The sequence below is a fragment of the Protobothrops mucrosquamatus genome, unplaced genomic scaffold (assembly GCF_001527695.2).
Source record: "Protobothrops mucrosquamatus isolate PMUCROS unplaced genomic scaffold, P.Mucros_1.0 scaffold606, whole genome shotgun sequence".
NCBI classification, from domain to species: domain Eukaryota; kingdom Metazoa; phylum Chordata; class Lepidosauria; order Squamata; family Viperidae; genus Protobothrops; species Protobothrops mucrosquamatus.
This window is the reverse complement of record NW_015386904.1, coordinates 249,949-273,549: the sequence shown is the minus strand read 5'-3', so window position 1 is coordinate 273,549 and position 23,601 is coordinate 249,949. Positions and strand designations below refer to the sequence as shown.

The window sequence follows — 23,601 nt, the reverse complement described above, 5'->3', positions numbered from 1 at the left end:
GAATGATCTGACCATGACAGAGGCTCAATGATTACCTCCCCTGTTTCCAGATCATTTTGCCACTGGCCAGAGACAAAAATTAGATCCAGTGTGTGTCCTCCTATGTGAGTGGGGGCATGTACTAATTGGGTCAAGTCCAAGGCCGTCATGGAAGCCAAGAACTCCTGAGCTGCCGCCGACGTTTCGCCCACTGATGGCATGATACCGTGTTGTGTTGTTCGGAGCCACTCCTAATTCACCAGTGTGATTTCTGGTGGGTTATTTACTCAACCAAAAAGCAAAAGGAGTGCACTAAATCTTCAGTAGGCTTAGAACCCATACTTTATTTAAATTCAAAAATCTTCATCATTCCTCTCCAAAAAAGTGGGTTGAACATGTCAGTTCTGCCTATTCCAATTTTGTCACTGCATCAATGCCCCATTCTTTGTGGCACTTAGAGGCAATGGTGTTTTTGAAAGAACTATGGGCATCACCCTTATCTAAGTGATGAATAATACAGTTGTTTAACTAAGTGTTCTGTCTTGAGTGTCATGGAGATTAATGCTTCAGTTACCAAAACAGGGCAATTGTCCTGTTTCCCATCAGGATAAATAATACTTGATGGATTATTTTATGTAGTTCATTGTATCATATTTGAACAGATTTGTAAAGTATTTGTTAAAAACAACAGCAAACTGTTACTGTTGTTTGTTCGATAAGTAATTTAATTCCTTAAGTTTTATGTAGTTCTTCAGGTTTTTCTAGACTTCTGTGAGGCATGACTCTGCAATTTAACGGGCATTGTTAAATCTGTTCATAAGTGGTTTCCGATTCAGGCAAAAGATGATGTAACATTTTTTTTTCATTTCCACACTTTAATATGTCAAAATACAACTTGAGGCAAAATAACTATTTGACCTAGATCATTCTTTTTTTTCTCCTTTAGCAGTGATCATTATTTTTTAAATGCCATAGTATTTGAGCCTTTCCATTTTCACTAAAGTTGTTTTATTTGAGTATTTTGTGCCACCTGCGACCCTCCATAGTAATAGTTTGTTTTCGTAGCAAAGAGGTTGCTCACCAAATTGATTTTGATTAAACCTTGGAGTTATAGGTCAGTAAGATGTACCTCTGAATTTCTTTAAACATGATTAAAAGCTAAGTGGCATCAGATGGTTTGGCAAAACATCATAGATAGGACAGAGAAGAAACATCCCATAGACCAGCAGTCCCCAACCTTCTTGCTTGGTGGCCCGGCAAGGGGGGAAGAGGGAATAGTTCCCTGTGAGTGGCAGGTGGGCACACGTGAGCCTGTGCAGCTCCCACTTGTGCGAGGGGCAGTTACACGTGCCTACTGCTCGCACGAAGGGAAGTTCATGTGCGAGCGCAAGTGGCTGCCGCTCACATGAGAGTAGCTTCACACGTGCACTCGCCAACCGACTGCGTGGCCCGGTTCCAAACAGGCCACAGCCCAGTAGTGGATTACGGCCTGGGGATTGGGGACCCCTGCCCTAGATCACAGAGGTAGGGATGGAATTCAGTGTGGGTGTGTGAAATATGTAATATGTACATGCAGTTCAATTACAGAGGGCCTTTCATCTTCTAAAACTATGATTCAGTTTGGCCAATCATCTGGGGTACATTGGCTGACCCACAGGAGGCGGTTACATATTACAGGTAGTCCTTGATTTACAATAGTTCATTTAGTGACCGTTTGAAGTTACAATAGCACTGAAAAAGTGACTCATGTCCATTTTTCACACTTATGACCATTGCAATATCCCCATGGTCACATAATCGATTCGGATGGTTGACAATTTGTTCATAGTTATGATGGTTGCTGTGTCCCGGGGTCATGTGATCTCCTTTTGTGACTTTCTGGCAAGCAAAGTAAATGGGGAAGTCAGATTCACTTAAGAATCGTGTTACTAACTTAACAACTGCAGTGGTTCACTTAATAACTGTGGCAAGAAAGGTTGTAAAAGGGGGCAAAATTCACTTCTCTCTTAGCAAGAGAAATTTAGGGCTCAGCTGTGATCATAAGTTGAGGACTACCAGTATGCCTGATACAAACAGGGCCGCCTAATTATGTAAATTTAACTTTTAAGATAAAAACCCCTGACCTATGTTGTTCATGTTACTTCTTGACTTAAGAGAAAGAGAGAGAGAGAGATGATTGGCAGACGTGACTATGTCTCTGCAGGGAAAGGAAATACCGTAACTGAATAACAGTATCAGTATTTGTCTTTATTGTATATTGTGGTATTGCAATCCACAGGCTGCTTAATTATAGAAAACAAGAGACGTTATTGGGAATGCTAATAAATTGCTTATGATTATGATTATTGGGCAGGGAAGGCAAGGGTGGATGCTTCATATTATAGTGGAATAAATACAACAAAGAAAGAAAATATTGATCAGCCTATTACTGCCTGCAGAGCTTTTGGAAATACTTTGTGCTGGTGTTCATGCTGGTTCTTCTTTTGATCCCCCCCCCTTAGTGAGTAATCCCATGTCAGTGTTGCTATCTCAGTAGATCTGAATCAAAATACCTCTCCTATGGCAATGAATACCCAATTATAATAAATACATAGGCTAGTCAGTAAGAGAATTACATACTTATACAACAGAAATAAGTAAAAACAGATGTCATGTTGAGAACAGCATCTTATCAGTCCTCAGTATAAGTGTTAGATTGTGATCAGGCAAATTCAGTTTAAATCTTCATTGATGTGAAGATCACTTGTTGACCTTGGATTAAGTTACACACTCAGGAGCAGATAACATCAGAGACATTCTAATCTAAGGGAACAGTGTCTGAATATATGGCAGGGGTATGGAAAGGATGTATGCCATTTCTGCGATCCTTGAAAAAAGGACAGAATAATAATGTATTTATAAATCATAATCCTGCAGTTCTTATAACAAAAGAACAAATATAACACAATATTTCATAAAACTGAGCGGAGAAGTGTGTGAGAATTTTTTTTAACCTGAATAAGAATTTATTATATTTATACTTCCTAAACTTCCGTGAAAAACATAGCACAGCACGCTAACATGCTGAAACCTATGCTTTCAAAATTAGTAATGCAGCTCACCGATTGAAAAATGGGTATCAAATAAGTTTAGTAAGAAAAAATTAGCATAAAATTATATATTAGGAAACATATGCATAAAAGCATTGTGTTAAGGGGGAAAAAAACCCTTGTTGAAAATTCATGGAGTAAAATATAAAATGCATTTATGTCCATTGCTCACAAAAATGCATATGAAGGGAGAGGTTTCTACACATACACTCTACAAATATGTGCAACAGAAAGAAAGCTGGAGAGAGAGGTATAAAGAATAGTCTGTTAGGCAGATTCTTATTACAGTAGTAAGACATTTTAAATTCCTCACTCCAGGACTCTGCTTAACCTCTTTCTCACACTCAGGTGTTATTGGGGCTTGGACAGAGGGGCCACAGTCAATCAAATTTATTCCAGGGAGAAGCAACCCATCAGAAAAATTTAAATCAGCCAAAGAAACACACCAAGATATACGGTTTTAGCCAGTGTCCAGTGTTTCAGCCAGTGGATTAGATACTGACCTCCACCAAAACTGAGCCAGGATGCATTTGATACACAACTCAAAGACTGCAGTTCTTAAAAAAAGTTATGGTTTTATACATACCATAAAACCAAATCCATAGCACATTAGTTCTAAATACACTGGCTTATATTGGGACAAATGTATTACTGAGTAGTCCTCATTTAGCAACCACAATTGGGACTGGCAGCTCTGTTGTTAAGCGAAGCAATCACTAAGTGAGAAATCACATGACCTCAGCTGTGCTTTCATTTTCCCTACTCCCTTGCCATTTGGAATGCTCACCCCAGTTCTGAGTTAATTAGCAAGAAGAGAATTATTTTTTTTATTTATATTCATTGGAGAGGAAGGGGTTATAAGAGAGAAAGCAGGAACCTAATGGGGAATACACATGGAAAGGAATGAGGCTGACAGCCTGGTGTATTCTCCATTAGAAGCCTGCTTACTTTCTTGTAATCCCTTCATCTCCAATATATAAGCTCTGTGGGAAGTGTGTGTAGGGGGGAGAAAAAAAACCATGTGAGGCACAAGAGGGATTATGTGAAGGAATTGCATGGTTTCCCATCCCCTCCCCCCCCCACTTGCTTGTTTAAGAGATTTCTCCCTCTGGGATAGGGAAAAAACCAAGCAAATACATTGGCTGATTGCATAGTGTGCTCAGAGTTGCTAGCACCACTGCATTCTTTTCATGTGTATTTCTCACTGGGTACCTACATACTCTCTTGTAATCCCTTCCTCTGCAATCTCTTTGGTTTGTGCAGGGAGAAGGAAAACAACCAGGCAGGCATAGGATAACACATAGTAATTATAATTGTGATCAGGTCTTGAATACAGGCATTTGTCATAAAGTTATTTTTTCACCACCATCATAACTTTGAATGGTTGCTCTTTATACCATAAGTATTTCAGATCTATTTTCAAAATTCAGTATCATTTCAAAGGTTTTGGTGGAGTGTTTCATTTTGGTTTTGATTTTTATGTGGATCAAAAATGTACTTTTGATCAGAATTTGAACGTGCCTTATGTTTTTTGCAGGAATTTAATTTGGAAAATATTTGGTGTAAACTTAATCTGACCATTAGGGATTATATGTTTACTTCCTATGCCCATATTGGCATAATAGACTGGATTTTTTTTTAAAAAAAAATCCTCTTCTCTAGTTGATCAAATTATAGACTCCAAGCTTAATTATATACTTATCAGTTCATGCTCTGATCACATTAATCTTTTAATTTAAAATGTTAAGTTAGTCAATGATAGATGATATTTTAATACTTCTGTGTTACATGATGATATTTTTCTTATCTGCTGTATATTAAACAACAAATGTGATAGGGTTTTTTTTAGGTCAATGGTAATTCAGCTGGTCTTCAGAAAATTGGGGATGTTTACAAGACTAGGGAGCTCGATTGTGATTTATGCAGCTACACAAGAAAAACGTAGAAATTTTGGTTACCAGCAAATGGCTATCAAGATTGAAGAAAGTGTTTTGATATGCAAAGAACCTTACAGAAGAAAAAAAAAACTTTAAAAGCTTATATGCTAGCTAAGGTAAAGCTAGTTCTTTTCTATGCTAAACAGGAGGAATTTTCTTTGAAGAAATTGAGATACTGGGACACGGGCAAAAAAGCTGCTAAATTGCTGCTTATCAATTGTAATAGTTTACATGACATGTAATGGAACACATTTTCTATTTGCATCAAAGTGATTTCAAATTCTCTTTCCATCTATGGAGCGAGACTATACAAGTCCTAAGCGGGTTCATGCATGTAATTTTAGGATGAAGGAAAGCAAAGAAACTAAATTGTAATTTAGATAAAATGGTAATACTGTGGATATATATCACATATCATCTATCATCTACGTATCATACTATACATTATTCTCATCTTGCTCCTATGGATGATATGTATCTTCCTCAATGTCAGGTCCTCTACTAGAGGCCTGGGAATTTGATGGTTCTGTGCAGTATCTTAGCTGTTCATAGCACTTGCTTGGAAGCCTTCCCTGTCCTGAAAGAAAATATACTGCAGCATGTTTTGGAAAGCATACTTTGTCTAATGTGACAATCTGGCTTCAACTGTAGAAATTGGTGGTGCAAACTTTCAACTTTATTTGAGGAGGCAGCAAGTCCCATATTTCTGATCTCCAGGTGAATGAGCTCCTTAAAACAATCCAATTTGCTTGCAGCACCTGCAAAGCCAAGTGCTAACTGGATTGCAAAATCAAAACATTGTGTTTGGTAGAAATGTGTGCCAAAATGAACTCCAGATCTTTCACACTGTAGGAGGCTTGGATGCTGCTGTTTTCCTGAACATCCATCCAAATTGCAGTCCTGGGGCTCTGGGTATTGTTAGTATTATGAGCAATGACTTTCCATCCTCCAGCCATCTGTAAAGAACTTGGTCTATGTTAAACAGTCTGTGAGTCTGATCCTTCCAGATGGTCCTTTTTAAAAATTCTCATTGAAGGGAGAAATGAACAAAATCTCTGACAAGACATTGACTGCTAACCTGGTAGTAGGTCTTATGGCATTTGATGGAGTTTTGAATCACTATGTATATGACTATTGAATTGAATTGTCCATTAGACTTGGACTCCTTATCCTTACAATCATAGTATTCATTTAGTGTGAGTAGGGCTAGTTTGTAATCCAGATAAAATCATAACATCTGGTGCTTCTTTTCACCTACAGTTAACTTCTGTCTGTTCACATACTTTCTCCCCCCATCAAGAATCAGGAGAGCAGATACAACATAGAATAGCAGCCAAGAACCGAATAATAGGGAGATAGTTATGTTTATGAGGTCTGCTTATCCATTGTTTAAGGAATCATGGCTAATTGAAGTAATTCAACTACTCAGGTTTGCATGTTATACTAAACTATTAAATCACATTGTCTATAATTGCACAATATGCTAAAATGACCCACTGCTGGCTAGATTGTGAGTGTTGCTGAGTGTTGTTTCAACATAGGCATGGGTGTGTGTGCTTTGGCCTGACAAGTAAGGTAAAAGGCTCCTGCAAACCAAGGAATATCTATCTTTTTAGTGTTTCAATGCACACTTTAAAAGTGCCATTTTTCATTTCCTATCTTTGTCCTTTGTTCAATATCTGTCTGCAAAAATCCAGGATCTTAGAGCTTTTGTATTGCTTTAGCAATAGTGTATAAGTCTCCATGCTTCCCACTCACTATGGAAAAAGATAACCAGAGGTAATGGGCAAAATATTAATGGGAAAGACATAAAACTCCAGTTTAGAAAAGAGCGTTGGAATCTCATGCTACAATTTCTCTACAGCAGTGAGAAATGTGACTCACTATAATGCTGATTTAGAATCCTACATGGTGAATTCTCTTTAAAAACATCTGTGAGCCAGCAGTTAATATTTAGCATGCAAAATTGTATTCTTTTCTCTGCAAGTATTAGAAATGGCTTACTAAGCATTTGAGCACTAAATCTTTACACAGATCTTCTGTTCTATTGTACTTCACAAGATTTCATGTATTTTTTCATTATTATAATTTGGAGATGTTGCAGCAGTTTTATGGAATTCAGAAATCATAAATGAATGCCTCCTGCTTTTCATAACAAAAAACGGGATCCTGTGCAGAATTAAACCTTAATATTTTCTGGAAGCCTTTCAGGCTGGCCTCATTGTTATGCCCAAAGACTGAAGCAGAGTTCAAATTCTGAATTCAAATCATTGCAAAAGAGGAATTTGAAATTCAGAACAGGTACCAGTGCAGATGTGACAATTTAAATCTGAAAACTGCAGCCATAAACCAAAAGAAATAAGTCTATAGGGTCAAAAACATTCTGTATGTATACAAAATGTGCCAGATCTTTGCATGCTGGTAGCTGCTCTGAAAGGTACAACTTCTGGTGGAGATACATTCTTCTGCCTCTCAATTTCATTTTGTTTCATTCAGGTAATCTTAGTAATTGTGCTTTTCTGCTATTTTTTTCCTTCATGTTCTTTATCCAGCACATAAACAAGCACAGACACACTGGCCTAAGGGGTATTTTAAATTTGGTTTTTAAACAATTTTAAAAAAAGAAAGGCCTATATTAATATTTTTATTTTAACCACATTTTAAATTTGTATATTGTATTGTTATTCCGTTTTAAACTGGCTGTAAGCCGCCCTGAGTCCACTAGGAGAAGGGCGGGATATAAATGTGATTAATAAATAATAATAATAATAATAATAATAATAATAATAATAATAATAATAATAATAATAATAATAATAATAATAGAATTTCTGATTGCTTTTGTTGACTCTTACTAACCACAATGTTATGTTATTTAAAACTTACCAAGAAAGATCTTATCTTCAGAATCTAATGAGAGGGATAGGGAGATCAGCAGAACATAAGTATCTAATATGCCACACTGTAGGGGGGAAAATGGAAGAAACTGAGATGGAATTAAAAGAGAGATCAGCCTAGAATCTCTAGGTAGCTGCAAGTGAACTAAGTCCAACCCGCCCTTGAATTCCGTTGACCCTTATCTAATTCCTAGCAGATGCTAATCATTAGTTGACAATATTTCTATGCATACCCATGAGTAGCAATAAATCAGCTTAATTGAACTTTCACTTATGGACCTGATCTTTCATGTCTGGCACACACTGGCCAAGAGTAACCTTAACATGGTGACAAAATTTAATTTAAGAAAGAATTGGAATGTATAATAGACAGTCAACAGTCAATAATGATATAATGGCAGAATATTAGGCTATAGATCAGTATGTAAAAAACATACAAAGGAATTACTATCTTCTAGCACAGAGGTCCCCAACCGTTGCCCACTATCACAGGCCTGCTACACACACAGAACCATCCCTTGCCCCCCCCCCCCAGTCTGCCAAACTGGAAAGGTTGGGGACCTCTATTCTAGTATCAAGAAGCAAAACCTCCCTCATTTTTTAGTCAGCCAAAACTTCATGAAAAATACTAACGGAGGGACTAAGTATATAGACTACATATCTCACTTTATAGATTACATAAAGATTGAAAAACAGATAACAAGAAGCAATACTGCTGCAGAAAATAGACATATAGATAATTACTCAACCAGCTTTGAATGGAGCTTAGCAAGATAGAAGATTCAAATATGAAAATCACACATGTAAAACTAATGTACTGCAGCTAAGTTTACAATTTGTGTGCTCTGGCACCACCAGAAACCCTGAAGTGAGGAACAAGTTGTTTCTAGTATGTTTCCATAATGCAGAATGATTTATTAAAACTGATCATCCACCAAAAGTAGTTTATTCCAGTTTAAATGTCTTTCTTTTTTTCAAAAGCATTATAGGAAGTTACTGATAATTTGAAAGTTTACATAAAATCGATTACAAGGCATGTAAATACTCAACTACACTAAAAGACTGTCAACCTTAAATTTGAAATAAAAGAATAGCAAGAATATTGAAGATAAAAAGTGCCATAGAACAGGGAAATTCAGAATGAAATACATGGGGAGTTGAGAGTGGATCAATGTACAGGCTGTCTCTTCAGTGCAATAGTAAGGCACTGATAAAGGAGAATGTTTGTAGCTCAGAGTTGAAATGAGGGATCCTTGGTGCTCTCTGAGCTTGGTTGTTTTCTTGCAGATGTTTCTTGCAGATGTTTCTTGATTAGGCTGTTGTTTGTTGTCTGATTGTTGTCTGAGTTGGTAGTTCCTTGATTGGGGTATTGCTTACTGCTTGATTGTTCATTTAGCATTATACTTGGTGTTAATCTTTGCTTATCTGGTGGTGTTGATTGTTGGCAAAAAGGTGCTGTGATCTTTTAGCTTTCAGTGTCCCAATCAAGGAATTGGTCATAAATTGAAGATCACCTGTAACTACTTCTAAATAATTAGAGACCTTCAGAATAACAACAATGAAAAACACTGGGTGAATCTGCCTTGAATCCTGAATGAAAGAAAAATGTAATCATAAGCTTAAGAATTTAAAGAATCTAAAATAAACAAAAAAGGTTAAGTAAGATTTTAATCTTAGAAAATTATAAGCAGAATAAGGATCCAGATGAAATTGGAATATTGAAAGTTTTACAACAAAATTTTGGAATTAATTATAAAATACAAATAGCTTCTCATTGGAAATAGATTCTGAGTTTGTTTTTACATGACATGACTACATAAGCAATTTTGTGATTTCAAAAGCTAGACATTAGAGGGAACTAAATATTTTAAGTAGGGTAAAAGAGATATATGCCTGTAAAATGATGCAATACATTATGACAATGCAATACTGAAGGAGACTTTTGAAGACTGGAATAAAAAAAAATAGTCACAATGTCCATAATGTCAGTAATGATATCTGCTTCTATAAATAGACTATGTCCAAAACATATTATTGAAAAAATTTCAGATATAGGAAATTTTATCTGACAAGATAGAGATGGTATTGGAAGTGGATTTACAATTTCCAGGTCAAGAAAATGACTTAGAAAAGGATGTTTTACTGGATTTACAAAAGAAATTGGCTTTATATTGTGGGAAGTCAGCCCCTCAGAGAAGGAAATATTAAAAGGGCATGAAAATATATTTTCTCAAGGATCTTGAAGAGGCAGGAAAGCATGCCCAGTTTTCTTAATAGCCCCAGGTCTCCCTTCCCCAAGCAGAAACCAGCCCTATAGAGATGCAGATGTAAATCCAGGGAGCTAGGAGATTAAGAAGACAAAGACCTAAAATCTATATACCCCATCCAAACTCTAAGAGTCATCAGCCCCAGGGAAGCAGGATATGACCTTTGGACATGATAAGATTGACCCATCACCATCAGAATACCAGAAAGGCACACTCAGACTCAGGTCAAAGTTCATGCCACAGGAACAACTCCAAACAAAAGGCTCCAGAGGGTATAAAAACCTACTCCCTACATGTGTTCACCCCTTTTTTCACTTATCTTGCTGCATCTTCCTGTCTGGCTCTTCTCTCCAATAAACTACAACCTTCTTCCCAAAGCAGTTGCCATGTTTATTCCCAGCTTGGATGAACCACGATGAAGACTTTTCTTCCAACAATTTATATATATATATATATTGTTTATTATATTTCTTTCTTTTTTCTTTTTTTCTTTTTCCTTGCACTTTTTTTACTCATTCTATTTTTTGTTTTTCTTTAAGTTTAGTTTGTATTGGGTTTTACTATTATAATCAAAATTCTTGATTAATATTACATGTATGCATGTATGTATGTCAAAGAACATCACCACTGGGAACCATCTCTACTTTTTGAAGCTTACCTTAGAGCAAAAGATCTATAAATCAAAGGGTTTTTCCTACCTGATGTGAATCCTGTATGAAAACCTGCAATAATAGTAAACAGGATGACTGTTGCAGAGTGTTCTACAGGAAAATAATTGAGGGCATTGCTGACATGCCGCCACATAAATGTATTACTATGCTGCAGTATCCTTGATGGAATTGTGCACCTTAATTAATTCATCAGTAGGTATGAAAGTAAATGTCTGACATTTTATGATTACCTCCTTTGTAAATCTTGCTTCTAAGGATTTGGCTGTTTAAGATGGTATTCACATCAACGTATGAATTTAGAATGTACTTACAGATATTTGCCATTACTAGAATGATCCAGCAAGACCATAAAAACAAGTAAAGGTAGTCCTCAACCTACGACCACAATTGAGCCCAAAATGTATGTTGTTAAGTGAGAAATTGGTTAAATGAGTTTTGCCCCATTTTTACGACTTTTCATGCCACATTTGTTAATTGAATCACTGAAGTAGTTAAATTAGTAACACACTTGTTAAGTGAATCTGGCTTCCTCATTCTCTTTGCTTTTCGGAAGGACGTAAAAGGTGATTGCATGACCACAGGACACTGCAAATGTCATAAATATGAACCAGTTGTCAAGCATCCAAATATAAATCATGTGACCATGGAGATGCTCCCTCGGTTATAAGTGTGAAAAATGGTCATAAGTCACATTTTCAGTGCCATTGTAACTTTGAATGGTCACTAAATGAACTGCTGTAAGTTGAGGACTGCCTGAATGCTCTTTCGTTTCTTCCACTCAATTCCAATGCTAACGACCAAGCAAACCAGGAAATCTCACTGGTGATTAATTTGTTCCACCAATGTGTACATATTTCAGGTCTTCATGTATATAATATCAAACAAATGATAGGGAGTTTGGTTTGTTTAGCCACCTTTGCTGGCACAAAGATTCCAGTGGGAGCAATTAAATATGTCGTACTAATTTGTTTGCTCAATCACACTAAACCAAAAGACTAGAATTGCAAAAGAATTCTATATTCTGAACTGGGTCCTCATTTTAATATCAGTTGAGAAATTAAAATACATGTATAGGGGATCTAGCTCAGATTTCTATTTTATATATTTACCAAAATATTGCGTAGAGGAATCCTGCATACTACCTCTGATTCCTTCAGAAAGAAGAATTCAATAAATTGAATGTAATTGTGGAGCACTTAACAATTCTGTGCCCCCTGCTTTTCAAGCTGAAAACACACGAGATAATGAGCTAGAGAGATAATTATCTTTAAAAGACATTCATCTGTGAAAGAATTTATGATATTCAACTAAATCACCAGAGGATTATAAAAGATTAATAGCCTTATATTTCTTGGTGGAATATGAAGACATGCAACTATAAGGAGACATGTCAGCAGTTTACCTACCTGCACAAATTTCCTATTATCTGAGATATGAACTTCAACAAGGCATAAAAATAATTGAAAATAAGATATTTTTTGTTAAGTTTGGTATCAAGATTGCTATTTTTAAAGGAGATAATCAGATGTACATTAAAGAAAGCTTTTTCTCCTCCCCATGAATTTTTCCAGAGCTGTTGTTAGAATCATTGATTCATATTTTCCAATCACTGAATTAATTGTGCCTCTCCCTTCAGCATTCCATAATCTCTTTCCTTCATTAAATAACCTAACCCCCAAATTCTAGCATCTAACTCTTTTACCATAATTTGATTATGATATTTTTAAAATTAACCAAAATGGTTTGCTCCCCATGATCATTTTGTATAATAGAAGTGGGGTTGTAGGTGTGCATTGGTGTGTAAGTGTGCATGCATGCACATAGTATGTCAATACCTTGTATAAATAGACAAGACAGAATAAGTCTTTCAATATAAACTTCTCTGTGGCAGCTCCTGCCCTCTGGAATGACCTACCCCCCGACCTACGTACAGTTGCGGACCTGCGCCTTTTTCGCCGAGCCCTGAAGGCCCATCTATTCTGTGCGGCCGGCCTGGCGTAGTTTGATTATGTTTTAGTGGGGGTTTTGTATGGGGTACTTTTAGAGCAGGCCTGTTATTTAATTTGATTTTAGAACAGAAACTTGTGTATATTATCGTGGTTTTTATTATCGCCTGTTCACCGCCCTGAGTCCCGTAAGGGAGATAGGGCGGTATATAAATTCAATAAATAATAATAATAATAATAATAATAATAATAATAATAATAATAATAATAATAATAATAATAATGAAGAGAGGCGAAGGATCATGTGCTTTTAACTTTTTTATATTGAATGATGAATCTATCCAGAAAGGAAAAGCGCAAAGTATTCTAAGCGTGTTCACAATTCCATTCGGGTTGCATAGTTTTGGCAAAATATTAATAGTAGTAATAGTCAAGCATGATGATGCTACGAATGTATAAAAAGATAGTTTAGTTTGCTGTCAATATTTTCCAAGTAAATTTGGACTGATGGGGGGAGACATAAAAAGCAACTAACTGTGTCTATGTAGTTTTGCAATTATTCATGAAGAGCCATGCACTTTGTTCCCCCAGAAAAGAGGTACGGTGTTTCCCCGAAAATAAGACAGGGTCTTACTGTATATTAATTTACCCCATTCTGAATCTGCTGCCATATTTTCTAGAATCAAAGGTCCCACTAAAAAGAGAAGAAAAGAAATACCCGGTGTGATTATCTGAGCATAATATTCCACTGAAAAGAAGAAGAAATGGTATACGGTTTCCTGCCTGAGCAGGGGGTTGGACTAGATCAGGGCTTTTCAACCTTTTCACCCATTGTACCACTTTTAGGATATGGCAATATCCGAGTCGCCTAGCAAGGTGTCAAAAACTTAATGACCCTCCCCAAAAAGGAAAAAAGTGATGATGTACAGGTAGTCCTCGATTTACAACAGTTCGCTTAGTGACTGTTCGAAGTTACAATGGCACTGAAAAAAGTGCCCCCCAAGCCACAGCCAAGCAAGACACCTGCCTGCCTACTCAGCGGCGCTCTTCCTCCTGTCCAAGGTTTTCATTGTTGTGAGCATTTCTGTTGAGGATTGGCAGCGGGGGTGGGGTGGGGGGGTGTTTGATTTTTATTCCCCCCGTCCGCTGGGTGATTGCAGCAGGTTTTGGTCACTTCACATGATCCTGGGACACTGTGGCCGTCATAAATATGAATCAGTTGCCAAGCATCTGAATGTAAATCACAAGACCCTGGAGATGCTGCAACATTCCAGCTGATCGGCGCTTCTTCTGGGCTCAGCAGAAGTGCCAGGATCAGCGCCAAGCTCCAGCTGGAGCTTGGCGCTGATCCTGGCGCTTCCACTGAGCCCTGGCAGCCCCGAAGAAGTGCTGATCCTGGCGCTTCCGCTGAGCCCTGACAGCCCTGCAGCTCCAGCCATCTCTCACTCAGGTTTGTGCGGTGCTGCCACCAGTTCAGCTCATTCCCCTCCCCTGCTACCACTTTTTTAGGATAGTCGCGTACCACTTGCCAGATGCTAATGTACCACAGGTGGTACCCGTACCACTGGTTGAAAAGCCTTGATCTACTATACTTCTTCAATACTCCCGCTTCAAACAAGCTACCGCATGAAGATAAAGTGTTGCTGTTTTTTGTCATCTTGCACCATGGGTCACTGGACAGGTGTTATAGAACAGGAGACATTAGTTTTCCATGAGTTATTAGAGCTCTGTAAAAAATATGAGTGTCTTGGCTCAAACCTCACAACAACCATTTGGTTTTGTTTGCTGTACTAAAACCTAAAGTCCAGGTTACTGTGGATGGTCCTTTTTCACCAAGTTTTGAGGCTTACCTGATAATTGGTGCATTTTCCAGATATGAAATATGAAATATGGCATCTTGGATTGCTGGAAAAAGTAATCTGGAGTATGACTGGAATAAAGAGACTTATATTTCTCAGCAACTGATAATAATAGTAATATATATCTCGCCGTTCTTCTTCTCATAGTGCAGATAATCACTATGGCTCTTAGCCATTATTATTATGTGCTATCTCTTTTGTATTAATTGAATTCCATGTAAAGCTGTCCTAATTAAGAGACACTGCTACATTTAGACCGAATGGATTGAGAAGATCAAGAAAACAAAAATCCTGCTTGTTCTTTTATGTATTACAGCAATTTAATTTGTAATTAAACTCCATTGGCCTGTTTTCTTCTCGCATGTGGAATAACTAGTACAGTAAAAGCAATTATAGGATTGAAATTATGAATAGAAAATTCGGCTGCATTGCTGGAGAAAATGATACAGCAGATTTTCAGAGCTTCAAACTCCATAGGTATAAGGATCATTTGCAATACGAAATGTACTCACAACCTCTCCTCCCCCCCCCCCCATCTCTCTATCTCTCTGGGCTCATCTGCTAAATTTCCTTTCATCCTCAGCCAGTTCTGAAACATTCTCTGCCAGTTTAGTATATATCCTGCTGAAGCTTTCTGTGCAAACATTACTTGTAAATCGATTGACAGAGTGTAAAGTATATCTTCATATATTTGTTCTTGAATGCTCATTTATCTTTTGGAGTGTTGATTTTTGTAGCAGCCATATTAAGCGTGAATGAATGAAAACTACAGGGATGGCAGAAGTATAACACAGACCAATTAATTCAATTATAGTTTATTGTGTTTATTTAAATGATCTCTCTCAAATTTAGTCTCAGTTACAGTTCTGAATTAAAGGACAAAAGACTCTTCTTCCATGCCTCTTTCTGCATTTCTAAACATAATAAGGGTTTTCTTCTTTTTCAGATGTTTGATTGGATCAGCCATAACAAAGAGTTGTTCCTGCAGAGTCACACTGAAATTGGAGTGAGCTATCAACATGCCCTTGATTTACAAACACAACATAATCATTTTGCTATGAATTCCATGGTGAGTATGTAACAGATTTTCTCTAAGGAGGTACATGAGATATATATAGTGTAAGAGGGTAAGATATGGGGAACCAATTAAAAGAGGTGAAGGCATCCACCAAATGCTTGATCAGTAAAAGATCAAATTGACCATCTTGCAGTAGCTTCTTGTTATATGAAATTTAAAAAAAACCCTGTCTTTGAGAATACTGCTATCCAATGGAATCTTTACCAGATATACAGCATAGGATGCCTTTAATGTGATCATTAAATTAAAAATTAATACTCAACTAGTTTAAATTTATACATATGTGATTTCTGTTTGTGTAAGTTAATAACCACCTTCTAACGAAAATGTCAAATATGACTTGAATGCCTTCTCTGATTACTTGGTCAATGAAATGCTTATTTTCAACTTTGGTATGAATTCCAGACAACAAATCATTGTGTATTGAAGTTTTCATTTTTATTGCTTTAATATTCAAAAATAAAGGGAGAAAAGGAAAAAAACAGAAATCAAAAAGAGGGGATGGTCCCTGCTGCATGGCTTCTGTTCACCCAGGCCTTCACTTCATAATGTTTCCATTTTTTATTTTTTTGAATGTTTAATTGGTTTTATTATAATTTTTTGGTTGTTGTGAGCATAAACAGGAAGAAGCTACACATTGGTGATCCAAGCATGTAAATCAGTACATTTACATCTTTACTAAAATCTTTGGAATTCAATATTAATAAACCAAAATAGGCAATAAGACAAGTGCATCTTATATAAGTAAGCGACTACTCACACATTTTATATTGCCAACAAAGTGAGGCTGAAAGCTGACTCTTTCAATCTGGGCAGGGAGGGTTCAAGAAAGAGGAAAACTAATCTTTTATTGAATTAGTTTCATTTTAAGGTATTCTTTTAGCTCTTAGCCAATCACTGATTGATATGGGATATTCCGGCTAGTTATTCCAAAGTTCTTGCAAAACAATATCCAGTTAACAATATTTTTTTACAAAAAAAAGTTGTTAAGTCTACAACTTTTGTTCCACTTATGCTAGCAATTTTAAATCTGAAGTAAATGGTGAAATCAAGAAATATTTTAATTAAAAAACCTACCATTTTGCAATTTTACACAACGTCAAATTTCTATTTAAACTCAATTTTTATTTAAAAAAATCTTGACAAAACTGATTTAAAGTTGAGGCAGTTTTCAAAACTGGATTATAGCAGGGAGTTTGTTATGTAATAAGGATTGAAGGAGTCACATAACTCTCTGATTATGCCCATAATACTTTTTTCACAATAAATTGTGTTCCATTAAAAAAGTGAACTCAGAATATGTGCCTAAAGATAAAGATAAAAATAATTAAGAAAATATAGTTGGGAGTTCTTTATGAAAACATTTTTAATATATCAATATGCTTAAAATAAATGTATTCATCTAAGGAAACCTCTAAATCAGGGGTGTCAAACTCAATTTCATTATGCATCAGCATTATGGTTTCCCTCAGGGGGCCGGGTGGTTGTGGCCAGGGTGGGTGCAGCCTACCGGGTGGACGTGGATGGAGTGGGTGTGGCCTACTGGGTGGGCATGGCCAGCTCTACATCATTCGCATCAAGGGTGCCTGTGGGGGCCTGGGCAGGAGTGGGACAGATCTGAGGGTCTCTGGCAGAAAGGGGTGGGGCCAGGGCAAGTGCCAAGACATGGTTCACTGGAGGAGCCTCACTGTTCCTCTCAGGCCATGCAGGGGGGCTGGATAGTGGTGCGCACTGCCTGGAGCCCTGGGCAGCAGAGGTCAAACGTCCAGCCTGGCCCTCAAGGACCCGCGGCACCAAGCCCAGCCCCACTTCCCCAAGGGGACACCCAGCTGCACTTACTTCCTCCTCAAGGCTGCTGCTGCTGCTGCTGCTGTGCTTGCTCTCCTTAGCCAAGTTGCTCATGATTGGTACGAGGGCAAAGTCAGAGGGAGGCCCATTCCCTCTCCATGGGAGGAGACCCGGCTTTGTATCCAAAGCTTCCTTAGCAATAGGATGGGAGACCCCCAGGATAGGCCAGAGGAGGGGGCAAGGGGATGGTGAAAGGGCAGCAGGGCAGGACTAAGGCAAGATTTCCCCTCACACCCTCTCCCTCCCTCCCTCCCTCCCTCCCTCCCTTCCTTCCTTCCTTCCTTCCTTCCTTCCTTCCTTCCTTCCTTAGTATAGAGTGGTGGGAAAATATTTGAGATGAGGGAGGGAGAAAAACAGGCAAGAAACGCAGCTGGGGAGGTGTCACCCTTCGTGAGGAATGAAGAAATGCACCATTGCCTGGAAGTGGCCAGCACATGGCCCTCACCTACTTCATATATCTGGCTTGGTGGGCTCTGACGGATGGGATGCCATGAGCAACCTGAGAGTCAACGTTACCTGCGCAATGCCGCCCAGCCTCCAGCCTGCCCAGTTTCGGCAGGCAGCGGGGTGCTTTCCTCACAGTGCCAAGAGGCTGAACCGGGCAGCGCAAATCCAAAAAGAAGCGCGATGCTTCCCAGCCCCCAGCCTGCCCGGTTTCGGCAGGCAGTGTGGTGCTTTCCTCATAGCGCCAAGAGGCTGAACTGGGCGGCGCAAATCCAAAAAGAAGCGCAATGCTTCCCAGCCCCCAGCCTGCCCGGTTTTGGCAGGCAGCGGGGCGCTCTCACAGCGCCGAGAAGTTGAGCTGGGCGGTGCGAAGCTTGCCAGCTTTGCACCTTGCTGCCTGCTGAAACGGGGCAGGCTGGGGGCTAGGCAGCATTGCACTTCTCATCAGATTCGCGCCACCTGGCTCAGCTCTTGGCGCTGTGAGGAGAGCGCCTTGCTGCCTGCCGAAACTGGGCAAGCTGGGGCCTGGGTGGCATTGCGCTTCTTTTGGGATTCGCGCCACCTGGCTCAGCCTCTTGGCACTGTGAGGAGAGCGCCCTGCTGCCTGCCGAAACCCCCCAGATCCCATCAAGCCAGACATGTGAAGTAGGCGAGGGCCATTTGCTGGCCACTTCCAGGTGATGGTGCATTTCTTTATTCCTCACAAAGGATGACACCTCTCCAGCATGCACCCAGGGGGCGGGACCGATGCGGCAGGGGCTGTTTCCTCGCTCTTTCCAGATGGCCTTGTGGAGCTAAGACTGAATCCGTTTTAGCATAGATGGCCACCACAAAATTGTACATTGGCTCCCGGCCGGCCTGGGCCAGAGCCAAGGCAGCGGGGGCCATTCCCTCACTGTTTCCAGGATGGCTTTGCGGGCCACATGAAACCACTTTGCAGGCCGCATCCAGCCCACGGGCCTTGTATTTGACATGTCTGCTCTAAATAAACAGATCAATCTTAAAATAATATCAATTGCATTGCTTTTATTTTTTTCCCCATATTTCAGTGGGACTTTTAATCATGTAACATTTCCCCATGAAATATTTTTTCCTAGATATTTAAAAGCATTAAAGCCAACAGTTGAAATCCTAATTATTAGAAATTTTCATAGAAAGATTAGCTTCCAAGGGAATTGTATAACATACTCCTAATTAATTCAATAACCTCATACATTATTTATATTTATGAACTGTATACATCCCTCAATCAGATCAATCCCAGATTCAAAAAAATTGGTATAGAAAATACTTAAATATAGAAAATATATAAGCATCAGTGAGACATATCATATCATTAACAGTTAATAGCAGTTTATGTTGTTACCACTACTGTTGTACTCAAAATGGTCTCCACTAAAGAAGACCAATTGTTCTCATATCAAATTAAAAGAAAAGGATTCAAGAGACATCTTTGATGAGTTTTACAGATTCATTTTGAAAATGTATAGATAATTCCAATAGTACCACACATTGATCCAAATAATAGTAAAAGTAGAAAATATTTGTAGAATGCCAAAGATTTTTTTACAGCCCACAAACTAAAACAGATTTCAGTTTTCTGAATAAATACACAGAATATCAATTAGTAATCCAATTATTAATGCAAATATTGTCAAGTAGGGATCCTAGGTGTGGTTTTTTTGGGTACCTCCCACTCAGTATCTATGGAGGTTCTCAGTCATCCAGGTCATGGTTGTCCCAAAAGTGCTTTTTCAGGAGGCAACTGGACTTTCTTGTTTTTCTTTGAAGACAATGCTTCTTTGAAGCTTCTTGGTTGAGAAGCGAAACATCTTTGAAGAAAAACCCGAAGGTCCAGTTGCCTCCGGAAAAAGCATCTTTTGGACTCCCACTCAATACCCCTGTCCTGTTTGATGAGTAACTATTGAGGAACACACTTTGAATTAAATTTTTGAACTCATATATCCTTAATTGTCATACGGTACAATGAACTAACTTGGAAATCAGGTTGCTAAAAGATACTTGGGAAAATCAAGATATATTATGTACATCACATACCCATGTTCTCTTATGGAAGTTTCTTGATTACTAATGAGATGGATTAGTCTCAAGCAAGAAGTGGAAAAACGATGCCAAAATGTGAAGAAATCAGAGACCAGTCATTGGCAGGGTGTAGAGAGGAACTTCTCCCTCTCCGTCTTTATTGCTTTTTTATACAGTTTTCCAAGAAGCAAAAGTTTAACATGGCAACAGCATAGCAACAGCATTTTATTGCTCAAACTCCTTGCCAACTCCTTGCCAATCCTTAAGAATATACCAGCCAGGAGGCCCCAAACAGGGAACAGTTTGCTGCAGCATCCTGTTGAGGTAACCTAGCTAATACCATGTGAACCAGGTGAAGTCATGTACCAGCCTGGGGTAGTTTTCCACATGACCATGGCAATGTGAACAGATGAGATCATGTAGAGAGAAGAGGCATGCAGGCTTTGGAGGGGCAGTTTGCTGCTCACGACCTCTACCTGACCCCTATCTCTACAAAAATGACAACATGAGTATGGGAACATCATGTAAATACTTTAATTATGATTTGGTTTCTGATTGTGTGATAAAATTATATTATATAATATACAGAACTTCATAATACAATTTTAATTGTTCCCCCTGATTTCCTATATATTGCAGATGCCCATAATGTCAAGATTCTTGACAGATCCATTCTAATTTCTGTTAATTCTTAAACTACTTTCAAGGCATTTATAGATAAACACTCTTTATCTCTGGAACATTCCAAAATCCTCACCAGATTGATTGTTCTATAGTGTTAAGTCTTCCTTTTTCTTCGTTTTGAATATAGACCTATATGACATTTTCTTTTTTCTGATTATCTGGTGCCCAGAATTGCTCTGACAAGGGTATAGGTGGTATGTAAACATGATAAATAAATACAATTGTCCAGGATTTCTTAAAAATAATTTCTGCAAAATTCTCAAGTAATATTTTCAGCACTCTAGAAGTCAATTCATTTAGTCATGAGAGTTAAACACATTCAGAATATACACCAGTCAAAAGTGCAATGATGAATTTTTTTTTTTTTTTTTAAAAATGCTGATACAATCACAACTTTGCATAACTCGCATTGCTGAATGATCAATTGTTTTCACATTTTACTTGTTGCATTTTTATCACAAATCCAGCATATGGATTGTGGTTGTTGGAATAAGCTGTCTGAATTAAAATATCAGCTGAACTCTTAAGAACCTTTTAGCAATTTCCTCATTAATAAAAAAGCTATAGTGTGAAATTAAATTTCAGTAGCCATTAAGAATTTAAAGTCACTAAATATTATATAGCAATATGTAGACTAAGAATTTCAGGGCTATTCAGAAACACTTTCTATTACCATAGTGTAGTATTACATCTATAGATTAATTTGTTATTAAAAAGGCAAACTGGCTTTAAAATATATTTGGGGATCTCATTAATTTAATTAGTTGCCTAAACCAAGTTACATTTTCCTCCTTAAGCACAACTCACCCTGGTTGCCATTGTATATTTAAATAGCTCGCTCCACATGCTGCTTATTCTAATTGAAGCTATTCATAACTGCTTTATAGAAACTGGCTTATGCTTTGATGTAACCCTTTGGAAGGGCAAGTCGTGACTTCAGAAAAGGGTGAATTCTGTTTTCAAACATGTCTCTATCAGCCCACCCGTTATCAAACTAATTTGCCAAAAATTAGGATAACTTGTACTTTCTTCCTGAAGTTATAAACTAGCATAGGAAAGGATTACACTTTTCCATTAACGTAGCACCTTTTTACAATTTTATTTTAATCATATAAATTCTTTTGTCCCCATACTCTTGCCTTAACTCCTTCATGTGATTTCATAAAATGTTACAGTGTTCCACTTTATCTTATAGGCTGCTTTGATGAGATATGTATATTAAAGAAACAGTTTCAAATATCCTGTAATTCTTTGAATGGCCCTGGGGTTTTCATAATCCTTTTGGCCCTCAGGACTGGGCAAATGCTTCAAAACAAATAATAATTCAGTTTACATCATGTTTATACTGCTCTCTTTCTAGCATCCAGGAAAAAGAGCTTCTTTTCGCAGAAATAATTGGCTTATTCTGGTAATGGGTTTTGCATATTCTGTCTCTGTAGCAGGACAAATATTTACTATAAATCAGGAAAAAGAGAATAAGTTCAATTAGAGTATTTTATATTGTACTAAAAAACTCTTTTTTGCACATATAGGAAATTATGAACACTTTGTATTATGTATGTACATAGACTGAAATATGTCGGTATGAGCTTTATCAAAATAGTATATTGGTGCCTATATTTATATACCTCAGAAAATGAACTGCGTAATCAGAGGAATCATGTTGCTAGAATGCATTACATTATGCTGTAGATCAGCTATTTAAATACTTCAACATGAAAATTGTACAATAAATCAGAAATGTTCCAATCAATTTTTTTTTTTGACCAGGTTTATCTTCAGATGCAGCAAACACTGCACAAACAGCATTCTTCTCCAACCTCAATGCCCCCCAGGCATGTGGAGTTCAGCTTCCCAATTCTCACCAATAATCATGGTGGATGGGGAATTCTGGGAGATAAAATCCATACATATGGACCATGGGCAAGAAGGCTAATATAGGGACTGTATTCAGACACTGAATCTTTTATCTGCAGATCTGTTATATGTTGCATCAAGCGATACAAACTTTATCGTATGATTTTGTTGACTGTTCAGCTTGACTTTTAGATTGTTTTCACTACTACTTTGATTGTAAATGTTCTTCTTACCCTCCTCAACTGTCTCCTTTTAAAACATTTTATCGGATTATGTGGTGGAATGTCTGGAGTCCTAAGAGTGTGGGGCTGCTTTTCAGAGGGCAAAGAGGCAAAGCAGCTTGGAAAGTCTGGTAGACAGGAAAGGGGGTACGGTGACCCCTTCCTAGCAATTCACAGGGTATATCTATAGTTATGCAGATAGTAGCTTTAGTCCACACTTGGAATACTGCATCCAGTTTTGGTCACCACGATGTAAAAAAGATGTTGAGACTCTAGAAAGAGTACAGAGAAGAGCAACAAAGATGATTAGGGGACTGGAGGCTAAAACATATAAAGAACGGTTGCTGGAATTGGGTATATCTAGTTTAATGAAGAGAAGGACGAGGGGGGACATGATAGCAGTGTTCCAATATCTCAGGGGCTGCCACAAAGAAGAGGGAGTCAAGCTACTTTCCAAGGCGCCTGAAGGCAGGACAAGAAGCAACGGATGGAAACTAATCAAGGAGAGAAGCAACCTAGAACTAAGGAGAAACTTCCTGACAGTTAGAACAATTAACCAGTGGAACAACCTGCCTCCAGAACCTGTGAATGCTCCAACACTGGAAGTTTTTAAGAAGAGACTGGACAGCCATTTGTCTGAAATGGTATAGGGTTTCCTGCCTGAGCAGGGGGTTGGACTAGATGACCTCCAAGGTCCCTTCCAACTTTATTATTATTATTATTATTATTATTATTATTATTATTATTATTATTATTATTATTATTATTATTATTATTATTA

At 37.9% G+C, this 23,601-nt stretch overlaps 1 protein-coding gene across 1 annotated transcript in view; it reads left to right on the top strand.

Moving 5' to 3' along the window:
• The window catches only part of KALRN (kalirin RhoGEF kinase), a 536,528-nt gene that overhangs the window by 292,082 nt on the left and 220,845 nt on the right, over positions 1-23,601 (top strand). The window contains exon 6 of the mRNA XM_029284454.1: positions 15,592-15,714. Coding sequence (XP_029140287.1) covers positions 15,592-15,714 — 123 coding nt within the window. The remainder of the gene's footprint in view (positions 1-15,591; positions 15,715-23,601) is intronic.